Source organism: Peromyscus leucopus, chromosome 4 (genome assembly GCF_004664715.2).
Source record: "Peromyscus leucopus breed LL Stock chromosome 4, UCI_PerLeu_2.1, whole genome shotgun sequence".
In the NCBI taxonomy this organism is placed as follows: domain Eukaryota; kingdom Metazoa; phylum Chordata; class Mammalia; order Rodentia; family Cricetidae; genus Peromyscus; species Peromyscus leucopus.
In genome coordinates, this window is record NC_051066.1 from 35869245 (window position 1) to 35888961 (window position 19717).

Below are 19717 nucleotides of genomic sequence, written 5' to 3' on the forward strand. Positions count from 1 at the left end.
CAAAGTCTGGTATATGAAACATTATATATAGATGCTCATCTTCAATAAATAGATTGCAAGAGGTGAAGAAGAAAAGAAAGTAAAGGCTGTACATTAAAAGACACCCCCAAAACCAATTAAAAGTAAACCTGGAAGGTTTAAGAATGACCCCAGGGGTGACAACCATAAAGAGCAATAGACCAAAGGGCACAGTCCTGACATAGTCCCACATGTAGAGCTGGATAAGAATGGGGGAGTTGGCCAAGGAAACTGAGATGCAGCCAAAGGAGCAGGCAGTAAAGCAGAAGGAGTACAGAAACCAAAAGAACATGTTCCAAGGTGGGGCTGCTGTTGCCTGGACCAAAAGCTGCTACCAAGTCAGTGGGAGAGAGATCAAAGACCATCATTTGCCAGCATGGAGCTCCTTGGTGATCTTGCTAAGAACAGTATGAGAACAGGACAAGGCTGAATCCGAATGAGAGAGAGAGAGAGAGAGCGCGTGCGCAATGGGAAGACAGGAGAGGCATTGGCTACTGGCAACTCTTTAAAGATGTTCTTTTGAGAAGAGGCAAGGAACAGCTGGGTCATTAGAAGACAACATAGGGTTGACAGACATTTATTCTAATGCTGGAATGTATTCCACCATATTTGTGTATTCAAGGTAGGCTTAAAGATGAAAGAAAGAAAATAAGTATCAACAACAAAGTTCTTGTAGTGTTGAGAAGGAAGGGAACCCAAAACTCACAGGACAGCAACTCCCTCCACAAGAGGAAGTAAAAGGGGAGCCTAGACTGTGGGTTCATGGGGGAAGGGCTTCCTACAAGACGGACAACACAGTCTTCCTCCAGATAGAGGCAGTCCACTGCCCTCAGAAACTGGGAGACGAATCAGATGGCACCATTTAGTAACAATGGGATTGAAGGTAGTGCTTGCTTGCTTGCTTGCTTTCTTTCTATCTTTCTTTCTTTTTCTTTCTTTCTTTCTTTCTTTCTTTCTTTCTTTCTTTCTTTCTTTCTTTCTTTCTTCTCTCTCTCTCTCTCTCTCTCTCTTTCTTTCTTTTTCTTTCTTTCTTTAAGATTTATTTATTTTAAAGTATGTGCGTGCGTGCGTGCGTGTGTGCGTGCGTGTGTGTGTGTGTGTGTGTGTGTTTATGCACCTGCTCATGTTCAGGCACGAATTTGAGTATAGATGCCCACAGAGGCCAGAAGAGGACATCGTTAGATCTCCTGGAGCTGGAGCTACAGATAGTTATGAGCTGCCGGACATGGGTGCTGGGAACCGAACTCAGATCCTCTGCAAGAGCAGCACATGCTCTTAACTGCTGAGCCATCTCTCCAGCACAGTCTCATTTAGTTTTGGAACACTACCAAGAAATACATTTTTGTTATTGTTATAACCCACCACACACACACACACACACCACACACACACAGATGCACACACAAACACACATGTATGAGTGCACATGAATATAATGCTTGGTGTTCTTGGTACATATTCCTTTTTTTCTTTTTCAAGCCATCAGGAAAACTAGACCAGTAAGAACCAAAGTGTACCAGGGCACTGGACTGTGGAGCAAGAACATCAAGGGAATTCTATAATATGTCAAGAGAAGCAAGACTCCCAACAAGGGACAGATCTTCCTTACCTCAGAAATGTGTGCAGATTGGGGCTATTATACCAGACCTTAACTGAAAAGGCTACTGTTGATGCACATGTACATTAACAGATTATGCTTTTAATTATTTGCTTTCTTATATTCCTTTTTTATTTTTGTGGAATTTACTTGGCATGTAACTGTATGTAAAATATGCACATGGACCTGAAAATGATCAGAAACGTTCTGTAGCCACACCCCTGGTTAAACAATACAACACTTGCAGGAGCTTGTGGGTCTTCAATCCTGCCTGTCTCCCTGGCCACCCAAGGTAATCCTCATCTTGATTTTTATTTTCTCGCTTTTCTCTACTGTTTTGCCTCCCATGTATCCATAAGCAATACAGATTATCTTGGCAGGTTTTTGTTCTTTAGAGAAATGAAATATGACACTTCACCCCTTTTGGTAAATATAATGTCCATATCGATAAAATCCCCCCATTTCCTTTGTGATATGTAATTCCATAAATGAATATACCATGATTTTTATGTCTGTCCAGTTTGCTGCTGATGAAATTTATTTTGTTTTTCTTTCTTAACCCCAGTTTCTGCCACCCCCCACACTGACACAGTGGACTCTCAAGAGCACACATCTACGAGGAGAGTTGCTGAATCAAATGTATAAAAACCACGACCTCAGCAGGCAAGCTCTCCAGTCCACGCTCACACAGGCTTCCTATCTTCTTTTCCTTTCTTTTTTTGAACAGTGTCTGATTTACTTCTATATACCAGAGACTAGCCTTGAACTTCTGATTCTCCTGCGTCTACCTGCCCCGTGCTCCCATTACAGGTGTGTTCCACCGCAGAGCTGTTTTGTGCCCTTTTGGCTTTGGAGACATTGTATCATGTAGCCCAGGTTAGCCTCCACCTATATAGCTGAGGGTGACCCCAAATTCCTGACTGTAGTGGGGGGTTGTTTGTGCCATGCCCTGAAGCACCACCACTAGTAGCTGCTAGGTACTTGCTTCTTGGGCGTGGCCACCAGGGATCCTTAAGACCTGGGATGCTTGTACATGATCTCTTGTCTTCCCTACCTCGTGGTCTTGCATGCTGATGCGGATCAAGGCAGAGCTCTCCAGAGAACCACGTTCCACCGTGCCCCACCCCTCCAGGATTCTGCAACCAACTCCTTTACTCTGGTTGTGAGTTAACCCCCAGATAAATTCCTTTGACTATCAAATAGACTCTGAGGATTTATCCCATTACCTGACCCTGCTGCCTCCCCTTTCCAAATGCTGGGATTACAGACCTGTGCCACCACATGCGGTCGTCCCATTTTCCTGTGGCTACTACATCCATTGGCAATGCTGATCATCTGGTGGGTGGGTACCAGTCTTTCACTGGGGGTCTGAATAAGCATTTTTATCTTTTTGTGTGTTCATTAATCATTTAAACTTCAGATGACTTTCTTACATTTTACTTAAAAATGGCCAGGACTCACTACATAAATTTAATGTCTCTGTTTGAAGACAACTGATAAATGTATATTATTTCATCTCTCTGAACTCATTTCTAGATTTTTTTTGTATTTCTAGATCTTTAAAATGACAAGAGCCATATCATAAGGCTGTAATGATGATCAAACATAATATGGAAAGCACATATTGATGCTAAGCATCCAGTTTATACATAGTGATTAATAGCTACTATTAATACAATTTTTTAGAAAATAAAGAAAATTGTTAGAGTCTGAATCTGGGCACAACCAATGGCTAGACTGCTGCCCGGATCACAACTCAGTCCTCCTCACAACAACACCATTTGACATCTTCCTGTTTCTCAGAATGGCAGTGCTACATACTAAGAAGGCAGCACCAGCTAAAAGTCTTTAGTTAAGAGAGTTTAAAAAGAATAAATATTTCAGTAGTGTTTGAACGTGATCCCAGGACTCTGGTATGGCTGTCCACATCTGTAGGGATCCACAGGCTCAGTAACATCCACATCTTCCTGTTTTCTGTTACAGCAGGTTTCCATGGGTTTATAGTCAGAGCCCCATAAAATAACATTTTTGACCCCTAGAAAAGTCCCCAGGACAAATCCATGCCCACCACTCTCCACCTCTTCCTAAGGTTCTCTCCACTTTTTGATGAGATATTATAATGATGCAAAGAGCTGTAGCAGGGAGTCATTGGGATGAATTGTGGGATATGGATAAGATTTTTCCCCTATAGAACCTCTTATAAAGGCAATGTATCCTGACAGGTTGGGTTGATTTTACTTACACTCATGATGCTTGGGGAGCTCATGAAGAGTATCAGTCAGACTGGTTTTTATTTCTTTTCTCTCCCTGCTTTTCTCTCTCTCTCTCCCCTCCCCTCCCTCCCCTGCTCTTGCCTCTCTTCCTCTTTTTTTCAACAGGGTCTCCTGTGTTACAGGCTGGCTGTAAACTCACTATATAGCCAAGGATGACCTTGAACTGCTGATTCTCCTGCTTCCCATCTTCTGATGCTGGAATTACAGGTGTGTGCTACCACATCCAGTTTATAGGGTGCTGGATGCTGTGGGATGTTCTGTATGTCCTGTGGGAGCCCTTCTTGGGTTCTTTGTGGCGTTACCCAGCAGGTCTGCATAGAGGATGATTAGGACCATGGGCCTGAGTGCAGGTGTCTGAGATGGTCTGCACTTGGCTGTGCTGGGGGATGGTCTGTATGTCAAGTTGTTCTGATTGATCAATAAATAAAACCTGATTGGTCGTGGCTAGGCAGGATGTATAGGCGGGACTAGCAGAGAGGAGAAATAAAAGAACAGGAAAGCAAGAGACACTGCAGCCGCCGCCATGACCAGCAGCATGTGAAGATGCCAGTAGGCCACCAGCCACGTGGCAAGGTATAGATTTATGGAAATGGACTAATTTAAGCTATAAGCACAGTTAGCAAGAAGCCTGCCACGGCCATACAGTTTGTATGCAATATAAGTCTCTGTGTTTACTTGGTTGGGTCTGAGCGGCTGTGGGACTGGCGGGTGACAAAGATTTGTCCTGACTGTGGGCAAGGCGGAAAACTCTAGCAACAGCTGGAAGTCAGGGCTTCAGGCAGTATAGGCATGCTCTCTACTAACTGAGCCTCGTCTTCAGCCCTGGATTTTGTGGTCTCAGAGCATTCTCAGAACTACCTACAGACAACAACCCCATGGCTAGAGGTGGATGAGAAATACATGGAACGGCAATAAAGACAAAGAAAGCGGTTAGTCTTCTTACTACTACTAGCCACTGGAAGTTTCAACAACACATTTTGCTTTTTAGAAATAGCCAAAAATTTATGGGTAAGTTTTATATGAAATACTTCTCTTCGATACTTTCTCTTCAAGAAAATCATCTAGGTATTTCTTGGGTAATTTGGAACTTTTGATAATATTTCAAGTATCATAAAATTTCAGTTTTTCCTCCTAAACAACCACACAGTCATGCCTTCCCAGACAAAATCGGTATTCCCATGATGGAGACACCACTTCCACTGTCTTCTGCAGGAAAATTTGCAAACGGAGATTGTTCAGATGACTGGCTTGTAGTAAGCATGATGTACCAAGCTGGTTCCTAAATATAGAGAATGCTCAATCCCCTCCTTTACAATAAACCAAAAAACAATAGACATATTAGTGATAGTGAAGCTTCCATAATTAAAAGTCAAATGGTGAAATAACAAATTTCCAAAAAAAAAAAGTGGAGCTATGAAACATATAATTCCTACAAATAGTTATTTTGAGCTCCCCTTTATAGGAAAAAAAAAAACCCCACCAAAATAACACCCTACCAAATGACAACATGTATACCAAAGTCCCATAGTTTTGGAGAGTTTGGTAATAGCACATGTTACTTAAAGAAAAATAGAATAGTGCATAAAACTTTGAAGAGTGAAAAAAGGCAAAGTTGTTTATAAATGCTATGATTTATGTGTCTGGTGGGTTTTAAACATTGAGACGTGGTGATAATCATTATCCATGTCCATATAATGTTTGCGCATGCCCTCTAGAGTTTGAATACAGTAGACTCTGTGTCCTTCCTTGGAGGCTTCTGGGGACTGATTTTTGGTAGCATCTCTTTGGCGTACAGTGTCTTATGGAGTCCAGCTTCTCGAAGCGCTAACTCAAATCGAAGTCTAGGATCGGAAGTTATCTGCAGATAAATAAACAACAACTCACTTAGCTGAAGTGAATTCTATCACTAATTTTCATATTTTCCCAAGTTGCATATTTTTTAAGGTAGATGGTTAGATGACAATAAATTTTGCTAATTCTGCAACTGCAGAGTTTTTATTAAAAATATCCAAACGATTTTTGATATTATCACTTTCCAGTGCATTACTTATTTCCAACATAGGCTACATCCAATATTATATACTACATTAATCAAATACAATATATTAAAATTATTAAATAATGAGATAAAAGAAACTTAGTTCAATACTATTATTATTTATTGCAGGCTAGAATCACATAAATAAAGCATTATAAAATAAATCTACTTTAATAAATAATATTAATCTTCAGAATATATTTTTAAGAAGCTATCATTAAAAAACATATTAAGTGTATGAGTGTGTGTCTGCATGCATGTATATGTACATATGGGTGTGTAGTGCTTATAGAGGCTGGAAGAGGGAGTGGTAATTTAGTTAATGAAGCTGCCATAACCAAAAGTCAAATTGTAAAATAACAAGCAGAAAGAATGTGTAGCTATGGAATTTGTAATTATTTGAATATCGTGTTTATGGGGAAAACAACCTCCAAAATACAGCTTCCCAAGAGACAGCATAGGTAATGAACACCCCATGATCCTGGTGAATTTGGCAATATTAACTCCTAGAACTAGAGTTGTTCAGAGTTGTGAGTTGCTAGGTGGATGTTGGGAGCCAAACCCAGGCCCCTTGCAAAAGCCCCAAGTGCTCCAAACCACTAAGCCATCTCTCCAGCCCCCTGAATATCTCCTAACAGCCACTCCAACTTTACTATCATTTAGAAATGTGTAAATTATGCATAAACACATGGTCACTCCTTGAAAAGGGGGATCTGAGGCTGAATTTCTGTTTCAAACAGAACTGGAAAAATGCCCCGCCCATCCCATGTTAATTAATAGCTTAACTTCTGTTCTCATTTATACTTTGTTGGACCTTAGTTCTCTTCCTATGAATCTTAAATGTCATCTCATTCTTTGTCAGTATAAGAGGTGACCACCTGTGGATTTATATCCAATGAGGCATCTTACCTAAATTGGAAGTTCAATCCCCCCACAAAATGATAAGGTCATAAGCTTTTGAATATAGCCTCCTTGGTGAGTTCTGGATGAGTGGACGTGATAAGATGTGCACAGATGACCTGTGACTGCCTCATGTGGTAAAACATGGAGGTGTGTGGAGTACTGCTTCCATGAGGATGGCCTCAGGTAAGAAACAACTGGACAACTTTGAAATCTGACTTAATCTTCTTTAAATTAGAGAGGGAGCAAGAGAGATCTCATCAGACAGGGAGGCCTCATATACAAATGTGGATATGAAGCAGGTCAATTTTGGGACCAGGGGAGTTTGGACAGAATACTGTGCCACTGAGGAGCTCTGTCTAGAGAGGATACTCAGCCTGGGGTGTGGATTTCAAAGTCTTGAAGTCTGTCCTAGCTGGAGCTGTGGTGTCTGTTTCTGCATTTAGTATGAAAGTGCAGCTACATAAGAAGATGGATCTGATCATAAAGTCAGAATAAACTGAGGTGGTAGGGAAAGAAGAGATGGAGGGAGGTGGCATCAGGAGTCTACTGTGACTGGCCAGACATGAAGTAAGAAGTACCTAAGTGTGTCCGGAAGCAGAGAAGAACCAACTGTGAGAAATACTCCGAAAAGAAGAAGGAATGGCAACCAATCAGAAGCAGGCCTGGGGTAGTGATGGGTGGGAGGCCAGGAACAACCCAAAGGTCCTTGTCGGAGAGGCAAGTGTTTGAACCTAGGACCCAGGCCTTTCCTCTTCGGTCCCCATTTATTCCCACTCACTTTCAAGGAGTCACATTCCCTCTGTGATCTGTGTGCCGCTGCCTCCCAAATTCTGCCCAGGAGTCACCTTTTTCTTCAGCTCCAGAGCTGTGAAGCTTTAATATTGTTCATTATTCATCTGTTTTTAGTAAAAAGTAAATGAAGAGAGGAGGTTTCTCCTCCCCAGAGGCCAGTAATCAGTTTCTCAAAAGCATGCTTTACATCTCTTCACCCTAAAGAGGACATGAACAAAACTAATTCTTCCCAGACCCTGTTTCCCCTTCTGTATTCTTACATGGTTAACGGCAGATCCGCAAAATGGCAATAATCTGTTGAATTACTGCTGAATACCAGGCAATAATCTAGGCAGTTGATATTTATTATTTCTAATTCTCACAAGAACTTTGCAAGTAATTATTTTAAGGATGAAGAAAACAAACATAAAGATGTTAATAGTTTAGGCAAGTGCACATAACCAATAAATCGAGGGTGTGGCTTTGAATCCCCAATGCCGGCTTTTCACGGTGGTACTTGTCTGGCTTGCAATCATCCTCACTTGCTTCATCCTCTCCCTCTCTCCAGCCAGAGCTGTTCCTGACTCTTTCACCACCACATCCACCCCTCTACCCCAACACCCATCAATTTCCCATTCAGGATACAAGGATAAAATACAAATGTCATTATTTAACTTAACCTGCTTTAAAATGTCATGTCTGCGCACAGGATCAAGGTCAGATGTCCGAGGAGAAAGGCTTATTGTGTGCCGCAGTGGGGCCCTAGCCCGTTTCTGCTCTCGTGTTTCAGCACTTAGCCTGTGCCTCTGCCCCCATTCAAGGAAGGGCCTCCTTTCCCTCTCCCTGGGGAACCCTGGTGGCTTGGTCCAGCTCCCTAGGACTTTACCTTCCTCTGAGTTTAGTCCACTTAGGGTGCAGTTGCCTCCCCACTTTGGCTGCTGGTTCTGGAGATATACCCACATGCTCTTATAAGGAACTCTCGCTATGCACACTAACATTTTCCCCCTTAAATTGTTGTTGTTGTTTTGTTTTTCAAGACAGGGTTTCTTTTGTGTAGCTTTGCGCCTTTCCTGGAACTCACTCTGTAGTCCAGGCTGGCCTCGAACTCACAGAGATCTGCCTGCCTCTGCCTCCCAAGTGCTGGGATTAAAGGCATGCGCCACCACCGCCCAGCTTCCCCCTTTAAATTGTAAATCATCTTGAATGAATTTAGCAACTACTGTCCCAAATCTTCAAGTTTAGATCTCCATGTCGCTAACCTGCCAGGCAGAGTTGACCATTCTCTCTCCACATGCAGCACAGAACTGGCCTTACCCTTGCGCATTACTTCTGTATACAATACTCTCCTTCTTGGCCTGGCCCCTCTCTTTCCTTTCTCCAGGAAGGAAGAGCCTGGCCCATTTGGGATATAGCCCAGAGCTCTATCAGGAATCTCACGCAGAACCACACTATAGCTATCAATCTCATAAACGCCTGTTTGATTACCGGTGAACGAAATTTTCACCTTACTCTTCACTATCACATGTGCAGCACACAGGAGGGGCACTGTGGACTCATTTGGCAGCAGGTGTCTTGAGATGTGGGCTTTTTTCTCTCTAGGTCTGTAAAATGCATGACTTGTTTCCCCCTTAATTTTGGTGATATCCATTCATTCATAATATGTCCTCTTTTCACCCTCCTTCTGCTAAAAGTCCTTTTGAATCTTCCTTCTCAGTTCCATCCACAGCTAACACAACGTCTAAGCTGCTACCCACAGCCTCGTGATCCCTCGAGGGTGTTTCCACAGAAGATGTTTTCTCCTTAGCTCTAGGAACATAACTTGGGACAGCTGTCTTCCCTACTGCCTGTCAGTCTCATCTGTTGCTTATTTAATGGATTTATGCCATAAATTTAGATACAAATTCTTATTACAACAATAGAGAAATCTTTGAACTGTAAAACAATATCAAGAACTATGGTGATAAATTGTGTACCCTAATAAAGCTTGCCTGAGGATCAGAGGACAGAGCCAGCCACTAGATTAGACAGAGGCCAGACAGTGGTGGCACACACTCTTAATCCTATCACTTGGGAGACAGAGATCCATCCAGATCTCTGTGGGTTCAAGGCCACACTGGAAACCCAGCCAGGCAATGGTGGCACACAACTTTAACCCCAGTACTTAGAAACACACATGCCTTTAATCCCAGGAAGTGACAGCAGGGCAGAGAAAGGTATATAAGGCGTGAGGAAACAGGAACGAAGGCAGTTCAGCTGAGACCCAAAAGGTGAGGACTCAGAGGCTTTCAGTCTGAGGATTCATGGGAACAGGATCGGCTAGGAGTTGGAGGGGTGAAGTTGGCTGTGGCTTGCTCTGCTTCTCTGATCTTTCAGCTTTCACCCCAATATCTGGCTCCAGGTTTTTTTTTTTTATTATTAATAAGACCATTTAAAATTGGAACAACAAATAACCTTTTTTATATCAATGACTTTTGAATAAAACACTCTAATTTTTTTTAATTTTATTTATTTTATTTTACAATACCATTCAGTTCTACATATCAGCCATGGGTTCCCCTATTCTCCCCCCTCCCACACCCTCCCCTTACCCCCAGCTCACCCCCCATTCCCACCTCCTCCAGGGCAAATCCTCCCCTAAGGACTGCGATCAACCTGGTAGACTCAGTCCAGGCAGGTCCAGTCCCTTCCTCCCAGACTGAGCCAAGTGTCCCTGCATAAAGCTCCAGATTTCAAACAGCCAACTCATGCAATGAGCACAGGACTTGGTCCCACTGCCTAGTTGCCTCCCAAATTGATCAAGCCAATCAACTGTCACACCTATTCAGAGGGCCTGATCCAGCTGGGGGCCCCTCAGCTTTTGGTTCACTCACTCTAATTTTTTAGCAATAGACATGATTTTAAACTGTTTTGTTTTATGTCACAATTCTATAACATTTAGATTCATACAGTAATTGTGTATTATCATTTAAAAGTAAAAATATGCTAATATATAGGGCATTTAAATATAAATCTTGAAAATAATTTGGAACTCAAAGCACACACTTCAGCAATTCTTCCCACTCTCTGCATGGAGTTTGCACCAATCCTGCTCGTCCCCATCATTACCTGCTGCTCATTGTATGTGGTCAGTGTAAAAAGTGGCTTTTGCAGGATAAATTCATCTTCACGTTCAGTGCCTGTCCTAGCTTTCCATGCCATGGTATCTGACATCATTCTGACTGGATCAGATTGAACAACAACAGCAACCTGAGAGAAGAGAAAGCACAGCCACTCAGAGGAGGGGACAAGTAAGGGCTTCTGGGTAGGATTACAGGTTTGTGTTATGACTGTTAAAGAAGTGTTAATGAAATATAAAACTGTAGAGGAAAGAGCAAAGGAACGTTAAGTCCAGGCCAGTCCCAGAGACTTACAAGGGAGCCAAAACGCATGCCAAACAAGGTATTTAAAGAGTATGATCATTTGCTAATGATTCAATAGTCACGATTGTGACTGATTTCAGATACAAATTTATCTGCTGATGAAAGTCAAATGGAATCCTACATAGAAAACCTGTGTATTCCGTCATTGAAAATGACGCAGCTATTGAGCTATGGCTATAAGTACCAATACCACGAGGCTTTCTGGTGAAGTCAATTGTGGCCTCATTACTAGACAAGCTGGGTGAACTTCCATCGGAGTAGGCAAGTGGACTCCATGGGACTAGTAGAGACAACAAGTTACCTTTGTGTTGTAAAATTGCAGAGTGATTTTAACACAAAGTCATTGTCCTATATAGTAATAACAGTTCTGACCCAAATCTTAATGAAAAGAAGCCACTAATATTGTCAATCATATGCACCCTTACTAACACTGGCTTGTTAATTCTGCAAGTCAAGAATTCAGATGAAGTAAATGATATGTTAGTGCCATTTCAAAACTGTAATAAAATGACCAGAGTCAAATGTAATTTAATTATTATAGGTTTCCTAGCTCAAATGCCTTATACTACAACTCTAAACACTGATTACAAGTGATGGAAACAGAAAGCTTCTTCCTTCAAAGAACTACTGGATAGAAGGAATTCTGCTCACATGGACTCTGTAGTTTTCGAAGTTATATTTATAACAAGAATGTATTCAGTAATTGTGGCAGTAAGTCTGTCTTCAGGAAGCCACAGTACGTAATTCTTTGCTAATGATTGAATAATTTGTTTGTTTGTTTTTTTCAGATCTAGTACAGAGTTTATCTTCTTATACTTTGAATTCATCTCTACAGGTCATTTTATTGAAGAGGATGAGGACGTGAGAGCCGTCTCAGAGGAGTCCCAGTTGACACTTACTAGCTATATGACCTCTCGATTTCCTCTTTTACCACATAGAGGTATTAAAAAGACTTTCCTCACAGGGATGCTGAGGAGGTTAAGCCAAGTTTCACCTGAGAGCATTGGAACAGGGCTTTGCAGTCAGTAAGCACTCACAAATTTCATCTCCAATTGCTACAACCAACTGGGCAGGTACAGCCATTATTATTCCCATTTTCCAGACGAGGAAATGGAAGCAAGGCAGATTAAGTTTTTCCTGCCATTGAGTACTTAGCCAGCTGTCCCAGGGTTGAAGGAGACCCAAGGTCAAGTCTCATCCATGGCTCTGTAGGATCTCTACTCACGTAGAAAGGAAACTACACATTTACTTCCCATTGGTTAGGCTGTGCAGTTATCAGGTCAAAGTTTAGAAAAATTACCAGAGGAACCAACTCACATTTCCCAGTCTCTTAAATCCCTGTGTTTGCCATGGACCGTCATCTACTTTCATTTGCTTTTGCCTACTTTTATTAGGCAAGGCACTAGAGGTTTTTATTTCTATACAAAAGGGTTTTTTGTAAAGTGGTACTGAACAGGCTTGTTGACTATGGGATTTTTCCAAGCAAAGGTTTCCACTCTCCAGTGGATTAGCTTGCTCTTCCACATTTTTGAGGACAGTCCTTTGACTGGAAACTGAGTTTCACTGCTGCAAACAGATACTGTTTGGTTAATGAACTAGAGGAGATATGGACACATTTAGATCTTGGGAGAGCTTTTTAAATGCTCCTGATAAACCTCTTTAAATATATTAAGAAGCTGGATCTGGTTCAACATAAACCTAACTGGCTCCTGGGAATGAAAACCATGTCCCAGTTTGGAAAAGTTACATTTTATATAGCAGATGTCATGAAGTAAGTCCCAGTAATAATATCATTAGCACACTTAGAAACATTAAAAAAAATTAAAATTTCCAAATTGAAAACACCTGTTTTCGAAGGGCTTCCAGCCGCCTCTCTCTCTCTTCTTCTTCCTGAACTTCTTGAAGGGCCATGTTTTTTCTCTCCATCAAACGCTTCTCCAGCAATTCTTGTCTGTATTTAACCCTTAGGAAAAGAGACATGGGACAGACAGGTGTGCCATAATTAACTCATCCAGTGCACAGACAGATAAGAGATCGACGAGAGACCTCTCGGAGAGGACATCCTTCCCACCAGTTTTCACTTGTTTTGATTTCCCATATCCAAACAATAAGAGGCAATGCACAGTGATTCTAGTAACCAGAGAGATACAGGGAAGCCTGGAGTGAAATCCAGCTGAGCTCTGTGTTCGCTGTAACCATTTTAAACTCTGACCCTGTCAGCTAGCTGCCAAAGCCACAGCTCCAGTGCCCTGAGTAACCACCACCCAACCCTGAGTTATGTATGACACAGCCTTCTGATGACAAGCTTGAACCCAACTTGAGTTATGGGTTGTATCCCTGACTAAATGAGCATACTTATAGAAAGCAGGGCAAAAGAATTACTGTGACAATGTACTTGAATTATCTAAGTTATTATTACACTGCACTTCATATGCAGTGTGGCTCAGTGAAGCGGGCTTGTGGACATGTGAAGAAACTTGAAAAATTGCACTCTGACATCTGTAGATGGCAGCAAAAACATGGCTTTTCCCCTTCAGCATCCGTCTTCCATCTCCTTTCAGATCATCATCAGCCGTGAAAACATAGCCCAGCGCCAGGAGCTCACCTAGTCCTCTCTGCTGCCTGTATTGGAGTGGCCTCGATTATTGCTGTCTTCTTGTCAAAGCGATTCTATTGACTTAGAGAGAGGAGATTCACCATTTCACAGAGCAGGCACCTGAGCTCTCAGGAGGCCTGAGCCATGCTGGTCTTCTTCTAGTGACAGCTTACATCTAACTGGCTTTGTCGCATTAGTCACAAATGCCCTTTGCCCTTACTATACACAGCAGTATTTTCTACGGTGGCATTTTCGCTAGACCTTCCACGTCGTAGGTTCTGATGTTCTCTGAGTGCTCACGAGGCAAAGGTCTTGTACTAAGTGCTTTATGATTTCCTTTTTAGGCTTCACAACAATCACACGTAGGGGTATAATTTTGTATGTATAATTTTGTCTTTTAGAGATACAGAAATGGAAGCTCAGACAAATGGTATAATTTGTCCAAAGTCTCATGCTCATTAAGTAGCAGAGCAGAAACATAACCCAGGATGACTGTTCTCAGCACCCAAGCTTAGCCTCCACCCTCCCACCCTCTGCAATTAACCTCTGCGCTGTCCTCCTCCCTGGATCTCTCCTCCTACACCGATTGCCCTAAACACCTCCTGTGCAAGACAGTGTGGGCATGCTGAGAACAAGTCTTCCTTAGATGTTTCTAAGTTAACATAGAAACAAGACGGGCCTAAGAACCAAACATGGAGTTTACAGGGAGGTACAAATATGGTCCCCTGGAGTTGGAGAAAAGTGAGATGGCCACTTGTTGGATTGTTGAGGTCCTGCTCAGATTGTAACAAAGGCTTCATGGAGGAGGAACATTTGAGCTGGGTCCTGAGGATGAGGACTTGGAAAGGCAAGGCATGTAAGGAGGAGAGGACGGGACAGTGTGAGGTTGGCCCTAAAGAATGGGCACCTTTCTTGTCCTATCCCCATCACCGAGAGCATGGGACAGAGTGAGTAAATGGTAGCAGAGAAGTACAGGGGAGCTGGGGTGGCCTGAGGCTGGCCGTCATACCGTCTCCTCAGATGCGCTCCTGGAAGAGATGCTCTTCACATTCTGCTGGCTCACAAAGGGCAAGAGGGGAGAAGCACGGGGAGAGGACAGAAGGGAAGCATGTGAACCAGAAAAGTCTCAACAACGCCTGAGAAGGCAATCCTCGACTCCTTTGAAGGTCATGGCCACACTATCACGCTCTTCTGCATCAGCAGTCAGGACCAACCCAACCTGTGGACTCAAGGGCCACAGATCAGCAGGCCCCCTCTCTCCCCTCGCCCCTTGTCGGAAGCTGTATTTCCCATTCTCTCCATTTTCACTAAGGCATGACACGACACAACCTCCTTAATGAGGTTCTACTCAATTTAAGCGCTGAGTGCGAGCTAAGTGAACTTCTGCGAAGGTTCAATTAAAAGATACCCTGGGACTTGCCAATTACCATATGCTAATTCTCAGAACCTTGGAAAGTTTCTCCTCCTGTGGGATATATAGGTTGCTTTGTCTGCAACAAAGTTTTTGTCTGCTTTGTGGGGAAAGGAATAGTCGTTCCTGCCAGGGGAGCTTGACTAGTGAGGAAGAAACTGCAAATGAGACCATGGCATTTATTTATGCCTGTATCATGAACAAGGCTGGCTTACAGTTCATTCCGAGGCTCATTTTTCACTTGATAGATATTTATTGAGCTCACTGCCAGCCATGAATCAAATATCGCATTAGGCATATACAGTGACAAGTCAACATGGAGATACGCTCCTGTCTCCACACAGCCATCACTCCGACAGAAGTTTCAAGACGGGCCACTGTGAGATGGGGCTGGGAAGGGGCTGCTTTGAGGGGACAGTGAGGCAGAAAGCCATTGGGGGAGATATCTTTGCCAGACTTGGGAGCATGTCTGAGAAGTATTCTGAACCTGAGACTCAAAAGAGGAATCCCTTCCAGCCAAGGGGGAGAAAACAGAAAGAGTGGACTCTAAAGAAGGAAGTTACCATGTGGAAGTCCAGAGATGAGAAACCATGGTGGGTCTGAGGAACTGAAGAGAGATCCAGTGAGACAAAATACAAACACAGCAGGGTGAGGGATGACACGAACTCGGGCTGACGGGGTGACACAGCCACACTGTGGGGCTTTGTGGGCAGGCGGCAGGAGAGACCTTGCTCAGAGAACTGGGCCAAGCAGAACCCTTGTCATGCAAGACAGATGACAGAGGGGCCAAGCAGAGCAAGCTAGCTCAGAGCTGGTAGTTTCTCATCCTATGAGAGGAAAACGAGATGCGGCAGAAGGTCAGAGAAGACACGGATTTGAGACCTGGAAGAAATAAAATAGAAGAGAAAGTATTGTTTTGAAAGGGCAAAGAAAGGAAGAAATTACAGTGTCACAATAAATAAGAGTGTCTTGCCCTGAGACTGGAAGCTTAAATGAGAAACAGGGATCAAGGTTCAGATCTAGCACAGAACTGGTTCTCGGACCAGGGCTACAGAAGGATGGGGAAACTCTATCAGTAGCAGATTGGAACTAGAGTCACAGGGAAGATGGCCGCCCTCTGGGATAAGTGTAGGGGCTGGAGAGATGGCCTCGAATTTAAGAGCACTGGCTGCTCTTCCAGAGGTCCTGAGTCTAATCCCCAGCAACCACATGGTGGCTCACACCATCTATAATGGGATCTGATACCATCTTCTGGCATGCAGGTATACCTGCAGAACAATCATACATTAAAATATATATATGTAAATAAATAAAGTTAGAAAAAATTTTTTTTGAGACAGGGTTTCTCTTTTTAGCTTTGTAGCCTTTCCTGGAACTCACTCTGTAACCCAGGCTGGCCTCGAACTCACAGAGATCCGCCTGGCTCTGCCTCTGGAGTACATAGAAAGAATTTAAAAAGAAAGAAAGAAAGAAATAGATTAGGACTGATTTCCAAGGAAACAACACTTAAGAAAGGGAAAAAGAAAGAGGAAACTATTTAAGGAAATAAGAATAAACAGTCCCAAGAAGGCAAGGAAAATGAGATCTAAAATGGCAAATGCTACAGAAAGATTGATTATAATTCAAAGCTGTTATTGCATTGGATTATGGGGAGTCACTGGTGATGTTGGCAAGAGTGGACAGTGGTGAGGTGGCTGAAGACTTAGCAGGGAAGGAAAGAAGGAGGCACAGTGGAGAAAGCCTTTTAGTAAGACTGATGCAGTTGAGAGCCAGACACGGGGCGGGGCCACAGAAAGCAGGAGCTGGCCACCGAGGCCCAGCCCACAGGAAATATACTCAAGGTTATTCAGGTGACCTTAACCTGAGAAAATTCAAGGGCATGGGCAACACAGTGAGTCTAAATTTTCACAGATGCTATAGCTCCAATTCAAACAATACTTTGCTTAAAAGTCAAAGACTCCTGGCGCTACTTCTGCTCTGGAGAGAAAGCTGTCTATTTCCTGAAGAGAAGTGATGCAGAAAAGAACTCTTGGGAGAAAGCCAAACACTCACATATTCATGGGGAAAGAAAATGGCAACACAGTAAAGCCAATCATTTGGAAAATTTTCCACATAAATACTTTTAGTCATTTGAGGTAGCAGATTTTCTCCAAATTAAACTGTTGCTATGAAAGTCAATGTCAGGAAATGGCTAAACTCAATAGTTTGAAGCTGTGCACTGAATCCCCAAACAGGAGCCTTGCATTCATTTCTCACTCTATTTTACGCTCCCTGAGTCCACAAAGGTGGAAAGTGCCGCAAAAGAGGCATTCACAGCTTCTCTTGGGGGAGGAGAAGCGTCGTATTGTTCACAAGCAACAGCTGCAGCCGAGTCAGGCCGAGCATTAACAATAATCTGAGAAGGACTGTGAGCTTCCAGGCCCTTGAGAGGTTGGAGGGATGGTAAGCTTTCCTGTAGAAGGAGAGAATCCGTGTGTCATTGAGGAGACTTGCCTAGGCACTGCACTCTAAGAAGTGAGTGGATCTCAAAGCACAGCAACACCTGGTGTCAGTGAGCCCTCAGGAAGACTGAGGCAAGCTTCTATGTGAAAATCTAGGACTTCCTCCTGTCTGGAATCAGGGGGTAACTGCACTCTAAACACCTATGGCAGACAAGGGGGTAAGGCTTGCCAAGAAGGGCGCACAGCGGCAAGCACTTCAATTACGAAACAAGAACAGGGGCTGGCGAGATGACTCAGAGGTTCAGAGCCCTGGCAGCTCTTCCAGAGGTCCTGAGTTCAATTCCCAGCAACCACATGGTGGCTCACATCCATCTATAATGAGATCTGGTGCCCTATTCTGGCGTGCAGAAATATATGCGGACAGAACATTGTATATGTAACAAATAAATTAATCTTAAAAAAAAGAAACAAAACAATCTCATAGGACAACATAAGCAGTAGATAAAATAGAGCAGAGGGGTGGAGATTTAGTTAGGGTACAGTAACCAACACAACTTTCCCGCTCCAGAGTGCCGGGTAAATGATTTGTTCTGCTGAAGTAAACTGTTTTTAAACAAACTTCCTTCACAGAGCTGAAGCCATGAACATGAGCATTCAACATGGTAGTGTCAGACAGGTGCCTGCCGAGGCCGCCCCACCAAAGGTACTGCAGCAGCAGCAGCGTCTTGGGGAATGGGTGTTTACCTGTTGGGAAATCAACTATACCTCACTCGAAAGATTATTCTTCCCACCAAATGGAGGAGAACCCCCGTTAGCTGGAGGGTACCCAGGGAATGGTGTGTAAATAAAAACAGAGGTGAGTCAGGAACCCTTCCAAATAGGAGTCTGTCCAGGGCAAGCACTGAAGCTCTGGATGGCAGCACCAGGCTTCACTCCTCCAGCCCCACAGGAGGGGAAATCGGGTCCACTCATCTCCGGGAAGAGTGTCAGCAGAGACGGACCCCCCCAGTAGTTATGGGAGTCCTGACTCAAGGTGGTGACATCCTGGTACAGATGTGCATGAGGCAGGAACAAAGAGGACTCAGAGCACTTCTGTAACCAGGAACAGACGAACCAGGCCCGCCCCAAACAGAGGCCGTTCTTCCAGCTTGTTCCCTTGTGAGACTCCTGGAACCCAACCCCTGGCTCAGTATCAATGCAATTCATCAACACTGCCATCTTCCCACCTCCTCAGTGCCAAACACTGCTTCAGGTGTTCAGGATACAGCAGTGGAGAAAAGGAAAAGAAATGTTCCCACGCCGTGATGTTTCACATGATTTGTGGTTTGCTTTGTATATAGATGACTAAGTCGGCACTCTGGCAAGGGCCACGTTGTTCTCAATAAGTTGGTTTTGGATCATCACATCCTGGGTTGGAGAGCCATTTCTTGAATCACTATGGGACAATGGTTCATAGCTGTGACCATAATTAGAACCACTGCAACTCATCATAAATGGATGCCAGGGCACTACCAATTCCATCAAATCCTGCCGGTGAGGCCCGAACACTATTACTTGGTTAGACCTTCTCCCAGCGGTGCTAATGAACAAGAGCCCAGGCTGAGGACAATGGCAGGCAGCTCAGCCTGAGCCTAGAGTAATCACCTGGAGGTTGCCCCTGGGCCTCTGACTCAAGGATAGTGAGTAGAGCCTGCCATTGAAATCAGCATTTTCAGTATGTTTCTGAATGATACTGATACTGCTGGCCTGGGGACCACATTCTGAGAACTACAACATAGATAAATATATACATTAAAGGGACTTTACCTGACTATTGTTATCAAGACAAAACCAGGTACAAATTACTACCTAGGCAGGGCTTATTTCTGTCTGTGTGCTATACATCACAGTTACATACTTCGGGTTTAATCCAAACTGGAAATGTCTGATGGTGCTGTTGGCATTCAGCCCTGCCCTCTCCTACCTGCCTGTGTCCCCAAAACATAAGGATGGCAGGCTCCCTGGGTGACCACAGCCTTCTGAGGCTTGGGTCGGTGTTGTTGATGGGCAGTCTTAACAGTGGTTGTTACAAAGCTTGTTTTCCCCTCAGATGAACAAAACATATCTCCATGACAGCTGAAAACCTCAGGCTCGTGTTAGAATCTGTTCAGTGAACTCAAGGCAGAAGGAAGGAAGTCAAAGCATCTCCACCTGAAAGAGGAGGCAGGAGCTGCCTTCCCTTCCCTGAGAACAGTCATTTGAACCACAAAA

General features: G+C 43.5%; 1 protein-coding gene across 4 annotated transcripts in view; it reads right to left on the minus strand.

Moving 5' to 3' along the window:
• Positions 1-5500: 5500 nt before the first annotated feature.
• Ccdc148 (coiled-coil domain containing 148) overlaps positions 5501-19717 on the minus strand; it is a 273207-nt gene continuing 258990 nt past the window's right edge. For all 4 annotated transcript variants that reach the window (XM_037204800.1, XM_037204799.1, XM_037204798.1 and 1 more), the window contains 3 exons: positions 12865-12982; positions 10706-10846; positions 5501-5746 (listed from right to left, as the gene is read on the minus strand). In XM_037204800.1, coding sequence (XP_037060695.1) covers positions 5600-5746; positions 10706-10846; positions 12865-12982 — 406 coding nt within the window. In that variant the 3' untranslated portion in view covers positions 5501-5599. The remainder of the gene's footprint in view (positions 5747-10705; positions 10847-12864; positions 12983-19717) is intronic.